The sequence below is a fragment of the Marmota monax genome, unplaced genomic scaffold (genome assembly GCF_021218885.2).
Source record: "Marmota monax isolate L192 unplaced genomic scaffold, Marmota_monax_Labrador192_F-V1.1 WCK01_AAM20220418_F8-fsc00149, whole genome shotgun sequence".
Taxonomy (NCBI): Eukaryota; Metazoa; Chordata; class Mammalia; order Rodentia; family Sciuridae; genus Marmota; species Marmota monax.
In genome coordinates this window covers 1,376,026-1,383,452 of record NW_026693170.1, presented here as the reverse complement: position 1 = coordinate 1,383,452, position 7,427 = coordinate 1,376,026, and the positions used below count along the sequence as shown (strand labels likewise).

The window sequence follows — 7,427 nt, the reverse complement described above, 5'->3', positions numbered from 1 at the left end:
TGCACTTGACTGAGTTACACCCCGCCCCCTGGGTGATGAGGGGTTGGGCAGCAGCCATGCCATATTTTCCCTGCCCTTCTAGGGTTTGCGTGACTGTATCTTCCTGCATAGGTGTGCCTTCCTGCAGCCCCAGGGGTGGAGCTACGCTCACCTCTTCCTTTATGATATTACCCCTTGCCCTGTTTAGGATAGAATGTTCCATGGAAACACCCTTTGTGTGTCCCCTCCTCTTACTGTGCCCTTGGGTGTGGCCTACCCAGGTGTTAGTCAACCTGCTGACAGTGGACATCATGAAGATACTCAGCCCCTGAAACCTGACCCCTTGCCTCATTGGAATAGCTTCTCCTCAATAAAAGGGGTCAGCACGTGTGCAAGCTCTCTCTCTCTCTCTCTCTCTCTCTCTCTCTCTCTCTCTCTCTGTGGACCCTTAAGTTCAGAGGAGCTTCCACAGCGACCCCAAAAGAAAAAGGTATTGTGTCTCTTGTGTGGTTATTTCACACAGCCCAGTCAGCCCAGTTCCCCTGGAGTGACCCCTGAGTGTCTTAGTCATGAGCAACCTGGCAATTGGCGTCCCTGGGTGGGCAAAAAGGTCTCAGTGCTTAAGCCACAGGGACAAAAGCTGCAAAGGGACAAAAGCCACAGCTCTGTGAACCCCAGAGCTCTATCCTGACTCTCTGTTCCTTTTTTGTTCTCCCTGGCCTCTGCTCTTCTCTACTCTAGGCTGAAACTTCATAATCCTCCCCAAATACCTGAAGAACTCTACATAGCTCAGATGGAGAAGTGGACTGAGTTGCGGGTGAAGAGAGCCCTTGAAACTTCCATGGTGAGGAGCATGGGAAGCCTAGAAACAGCCAGTGGTTGGTGGGAAGTTTGCACACAAAACTGGGTTCCCCTGGCATCACTAAGAAAAGTCATTTGCCAGAGTCACATTTTTGAAGAGTGTTCAGGATGGCAATCAATTTGAAAACTGATATGTGGTTTCAGATGCAGATCCTTGTGCCCAGCCCTTCCCAGAAACAACACTGTGTCTGTTGTAATTCAAGATGGGAGGGCCTCACTTTAGATTCCTCCCTACCTGTTTCCATAACCCCTTTTTAAACCACAGTCCAAGGTCCCAGACAGTTCTTTTGCTGTTCTTCCTCCCCCTGCTCCACAGCTGAAGAAGAACCATGCTGCTCTTAATCTTTGGTAAGGAGACTCCAGCCCCAAGTTGAGCCGAAGTGTTCTCTCACCCCTTTGTTCCTCTGAACCTCAAACTCAGTTCTCTCCTCTGTATTCAGTTCTCAGCTTCCCATCTGGCAATCACCCCTGTCTTTCCTGACTGCACTGCAACCCTCTGTAGTCTGGATGTCTACACCTCACATGTCTACACCTGCAAATTTCAGAAGCCTCACTCTTCCCAGAGCCCTCCCTGCATTTCCTCACCTGCCAGCACAGACCTGATCCCACAGTCAGTCTCTAAATCCACTCAGCCATTACCAGCCACCCAAGAAGCTCAGTGACATTGTCTTTTGACTCCTGATCATGGCCAGTTGGCTACACCCCCAGAATCACTTTAACTTCCCTTTTATTTTCAGCTGCTGTCTTCATGTCTGAACTCCTGGGCTCAACACCCTCAGGAGTCACAGGTGAGAACAGGTGGGGTGAAGAGGGGGGAGATGGCTCTGTGGACGGGGGCAGGTACTAGGCTGGTCCTTGAAGCTGACCCAGTTCTGTCTCTTCCAGATACTGGCCCATGGCTGTGCCAGCCAGCCCCCAAATGTGGGGACCAGATCTACAACCCCTTGCAGAAGTGTTGTGACGATGACACCATCCTGCCCCTGAACCGGACCCGCCTGTGTGGTCCCAACTGCATCTACTGGCCTTGCTTTGAGCTCTGCTGCCCCGAGTCTTTTAGTCCCCAGAAGAAGTTTGTTGTGAGGTTGAAAGTTCTGGGAGTGAAGTCCCAGTGCCACTCATCCCCCATCTCCAGGGACTGTGGCAGGTAAGGACCCTGCCCCTGGCTGTGGGGTGGGGCAGGGGAGATGGAAGGGGGAGGGCAGTCTGGATGTCTACACCTCACATTTTGAAAAACCTTTGCCCTGTGGTCTAAAGGCTTACTCAAATCTTTTTTCTTTCTTTCTTTTTTTGGTTCCACAGTGCTTAACATCCAAGCCACTTCCCTAAGCCTTTTTTTCCAGTTTAGTTTTTATGTGATTTATTGTTTTTATTTGTTCTTTTTAGATATACCTGACAGTAGAGTATATTTTGACATATTGAACATACATGAAGTATAACTTCCCATTCTTGTGGTTAAACAAGATGCAGAGTTTCACTGGTCATGTATTCATATATGAACGTGGGAAAGTTATGTCTGATTCATTTCCTAATCCCATCCCACCTCCCTTTCCTTCATTCCTCTTTGTCTAACCCAATGAATTTCTATTCTCCCCCCTGAATACACACTTATTGTGTGTTAGCATCCACATATCAGAAATTTAGCCTTTAGTTTATTAGGATTGGGTTATTTCACTTAGCATGATAGTCTCTAGTTCCATCCATTTACTGGCAAAAATCCTAAGTTCATTCTTCTTTATGGCTCAGTAATATTCCATTGTGGATATATACCACATTTAAAAGAATCATTCATCCATTGAAGGGCACCTAGGTTGGTCCATAGCTTTGCTATTGTCATTTGAACTTCTATAAACATTGATGTGGCTGTGTCACTATAATGTGCTGATTTTAATTCCTTTGGGTATATAAAGAGAAGTGGGATAACTGGGTCAAGTGGTGGTTCCATTCAAATTTTTCTGAGGAATCTCTATACTGCTTTCCAGAGTGTGTACATCAATACTTTGCTGGTGGGACTGCAAATTGTTGCAACAACTCTAGCTATTTTTTATTTTATTTAGAGACAGGGTCTTATTAAGTTCTTAGGGCCTCACTAAGTTGCGGAGGCTGGCTTTGAACTTGCAATCCTCATGCCTCAGCCTCCCAAGCTGCTCTGATTACAGGCATGCACCACCACATCTGGCTCAAATCTTTTTATTCATCTTCTTGTCTGTGATTTATAATTTCTTGTTTTCTCCTTCTTTGTAGCAGAGGGATGTTTTCTCAAAGAAGATACAGAAGACAAGCATCTTTCACTAAGGCAACTTCTCAGAAGTTAAACTAATTGTTTGTCAGTTAAATTTTCAAATATGCATGTTTGTGATCTGCTATTTGCTGATTTAATGAGTCTCTGAATGACAAAGTCCCCTCTGATTGCACAGCTGTGGTTTGCCTAAGTGTCCAGGATGGTGATATTGGGAAGGGGTGGAATTTGAGACATGGGACTTAGTGGGAGGCTCTCAGGTTATTGATAGGGTCCAGTTGGGGAGTGAGGTCATGGTATAAGGGGGACAATTTCTATTTGTAAGTGCACAGATTCTGCTTGTTCATTCCCAACATGTTCAAGTGAAAAGCTTCATGACAATTTTGCCCTCGGTATCCTTTTCTTCCTGTTTTAGTCAGCTTTTTGGCTGCTATGACTAAAAAACCAAACAAGAACAATTTTAAGGGAGAAAAATTTATTTGGTGGCTTATGGTTTCAGGGTCTCAGTCCATAGATAGCGGGCTCCATTCCTCAGGGCTTGAGGGGAGGCTGGACATCATGGTGGAAGAGTGTGGCAGAGGGAAGCAGCTCACATGATGATCAGGAAGCAGAGTCCACTCTCCAGATTCAAAACATATACCCCAAAGTCACAATGACCCACCTCCTCCAGCCACACCCTACTCACCTTCAGTTACCACTCAGTTAATCCCATCAGAGGATTAATTCACTGGTTGGGGTAAGACTCTCAGAACCCAATCATTTCTCCTCTAACCCTTCTTGCATTGTCTCACATGTGAGCTTTTAGGGACACCTTACATCCAAATCATGACAATCAACTCGTAGTCCCCAAAACCTTATGTTTATTTCAGAACGCAGAACAATTTTGTCCATTCGCAAGAGTCCCTATAATCTTCAACAGTTCCAGGATTGCCCAAAAGTTTAAGCCCAGAGTCTTCTCTGATACTCGGGGTAAAACTCACATCATGAGCTCCTGTAAAAATCAAAAGTGATTTTCTTTTTTTTTTTAATTTTTTATTGTTGGTTGTTCAAAACATTACAAATTTCTTGACATATCATATTCCACACTTTGATTCAAGTGGGTTATGAACTCCCACCTTTACCCCATACACAGATTGCAGAATCACATCAGTTACACATCCATTGATTTACATATTGCCATACTAGTGTCTGTTGTGCTCCGCTGCCTTTCCCATCCTCCACCATCCCCCCTCCCCTCCTCTCTCCTCCCCTCCCCTCCTCTCTCTCTACCCCCTCCACTGTATAACCCTGAGGGTCCAAAGGAGGCATATTTAACTGACATGTCTTGCTTCAAATTTTGACTCAATGCTTACGAATAAAGATAATTTTATTCTTTTTTTTTTAATTTTTTATTGTTGGCTGTTCAAAACAGTACATAGTTCTTGATATATCATATTTCACACTTTGATTCAAGTGGGTTATGAGCTCCCATTTTTACCCCATATACAGATTGCAGAATTACATCAGTTACACATCCATTGATTTACATATTGCCATACTAGTGTCTGTTGTGTTCTGCTGCCTTTCCTATCCTCTACTATCCCCCCTCCCCTCCCCTCCCCTCCCCTCTTCTCTCTCTGCCCCCTCTACTGACATTCATTTGTCCCCCTTGTATTATTTTTCCCTTTCCCCTCACTTCCTCTTGTATGTACTTTTGTATAACCCTGAGGGTCTCCTTCCATTTCCATGCAGTTTCCCTTCTCTCTCCCTTTCCCTCCCACCTCTCATCCCTGTTTAATGTTAATCTTCTTCTCATGCTCTTCGACCCTACTCTGTTCTTAGTTACTCTCCTTATATCAAAGAAGACATTTGGCATTTGTTTTTTAGGGATTGGCTAGCTTCACTTGGCATAATCTGCTCTAATGCCATCCATTTCCCTGTAAATTCTATGATTTTGTCATTTTTTAATGCAGAGTAATACTCCATTGTGTATAAATGCCACATTTTTTTATCCATTCATCTATTGAAGGGCATCTAGGTTGGTTCCACAGTCTTTCTATTGTGAATTGTGCTGCTATGAACATCGATGTAGCAGTGTCTCTGTAGCATGCTCTTTTTAGGTCTTTAGGGAATAGACCGAGAAGGGGAATAGCTGGGTCAAATGGTGGCTCCATTCCCAGCTTTCCAAGAAATTTCCATACTGCTTTCCAAATTGGCTGCACCAATTTGCAGTCCCACCAGCAATGTACAAGTGTACCCTTTTCCCCACATCCTCGCCAGCACTTGTTGTTGTTTGACTTCATAATGGCTGCCAATCTAACTGGAGTGAGATGGTATCTTAGGGTGGTTTTGATTTGCATTTCTCTGACTGCTAGAGATGGTGAGCATTTTTTCATGTACTTGTTGATTGATTGTATGTCCTCCTCTGAGAAGTGTCTGTTCAGGTCCTTGGCCCATTTGTTGATTGGGTTGTTTGTTCTCTTATTGTCTAATTTTTTGAGTTCTTTGTATACTCTGGATATTAGGGCTCTATCTGAAGTGTGAGGAGTAAAGATTTGTTCCCAGGATGTAGGCTCTCTATTTACCTCTCTTATTGTTTCTTTTGCTAAGAAAAAACTTTTTAGTTTGAGTAAGTCCCATTTGTTGATTCTAGTTATTAACTTTTGTGCTACGGGTGTCCTATTGAGGAATTTGGAGCCCGACTCCACAGTATGTAGATCGTAGCCAACTTTTTCTTCTATCAGACGGCGTGTCTCTGATTTGATATCAAGCTCCTTGATCCATTTTGAATTAACTTTTGTGCATGGCGAGAGAAAGGGATTCAGTTTCATTTTGTTGCATATGGATTTCCAGTTTTCCCAGCACCATTTGTTGAAGATGCTATCCTTCCTCCATTGCATGCTTTTAGCCCCTTTATCAAATATAAGGTAGTTGTAGTTTTGTGGATTGGTTTCTGTGTCCTCTATTCTGTACCATTGGTCCACCCGCCTGTTTTGGTACCAGTACCATGCTGTTTTTGTTACTATTACTCTGTAGTATAGTTTGAAGTCTGGTATCGCTATACCGCCTGATTCACACTTCCTGCTTAGCATTGTTTTTGCTATTCTGGGTCTTTTATTTTTCCATATGAATTTCATGATTGCTTTCTCTATTTCTACAAGAAATGCCGTTGGGATTTTGATTGGCATTGCATTAAACCTATAGAGAACTTTGGGTAATATCGCCATTTTGATGATGTTAGTTCTGCCTATCCATGAACAGGGTATATTTTTCCATCTTCTAAGATCTTCTTCTATTTCTCTCTTTAGGGTTCTGTAGTTTTCATTGTATAAGTCTTTCACCTCTTTTGTTAGGTGGATTCCCAAGTATTTTATTTTTTTTTTGAAGATATTGTGAATGGAGTGGTTGTCCTCATTTCCATTTCAGAAGATTTGTCACTGATATACAGGAATGCCTTTGATTTATGCGTGTTGATTTTATATCCTGCCACTTTGCTGAATTCATTTATTAGCTCTAATAGTTTCTTTGTAGACCCTTTTGGGTCTGCTAGGTATAGAATCATGTCATCTGCAAATAGTGATAATTTAAGTTCTTCTTTTCCTATTTTTATGCCTTTCATTTCTTTCGTCTAATTGCTCTGGCCAGTGTTTCGAGAACTATGTTGAACAGAAGTGGTGAGAGAGGGCATCCCTGTCTTGTTCCAGATTTTAGAGGGAATGCCTTCAGTTTTTCTCCATTCAGAATGATGCTAGCCTGAGGCTTAGCATAGATTGCTTTTACAATATTGAGGTATGTTCCTGTTATCCCTAGTTTTTCTAGAGTTTTGAACATAAAGGGATGCTGTACTTTGTCGAATGCTTTTTCCGCATCTATCAAGATGAGCATATGGTTCTTATTTTTAAGTCTATTGATGTGGTGAATAACATTTATTGATTTCCGTGTATTGAACCAGCCTTGCATCCCGGGGATGAATCCTACTTGATCATGGTGCACAATTTTTTTGATATGTTTTTGTATCCGATTCACCAGAATTTTATTGAGGATTTTTGCATCTAGGTTCATTAGAAATATTGGTCTGTAGTTTTCTTTCTTTGAAGTGTCTTTGTCTGGTTTAGGTATCAAGGTGATGTTGGCCTCGTAGAATGAATTTGGAAGTTCTCCCTCTTTTTCTATTTCCTGAAGTAGCTTGAAAAGTATTGCTATTAGTTCCTCTTTAAAGGTTTTGTAAAACTCTGCTGTATACCCATCCGGTCCTGGGCTTTTCTTAGTTGGTAGTCTTTTGATGGTTTCTTCTATTTCCTCAATTGATATTGGTCTGTTTAGGTTGTCTATATCCTCCTGACTCAATATGGGCAGATCATATGACTTAAGA

General features: G+C 42.6%; 1 protein-coding gene across 2 annotated transcripts in view; it reads left to right on the top strand.

Annotated features, from left to right (window-relative positions):
* The first annotated feature begins 1,099 nt into the window (after positions 1-1,099).
* LOC124100137 (insulin growth factor-like family member 4) overlaps positions 1,100-7,427 on the top strand; it is a 52,444-nt gene continuing 46,116 nt past the window's right edge. Inside the window, exons 1-4 of one of the 2 annotated variants that reach the window (XM_058582946.1) lie at positions 1,100-1,188; positions 1,578-1,628; positions 1,726-1,984; positions 3,082-5,815. In XM_058582946.1, the coding sequence (XP_058438929.1) occupies positions 1,170-1,188; positions 1,578-1,628; positions 1,726-1,984; positions 3,082-3,157 (405 nt within the window). In that variant the 5' untranslated portion in view covers positions 1,100-1,169 and the 3' untranslated portion in view covers positions 3,158-5,815. Of the gene's footprint in view, positions 1,189-1,577; positions 1,629-1,725; positions 1,985-3,081; positions 5,816-7,427 lie in introns of those variants that run through there. The other variant, XM_058582945.1, reaches the window with a different exon arrangement.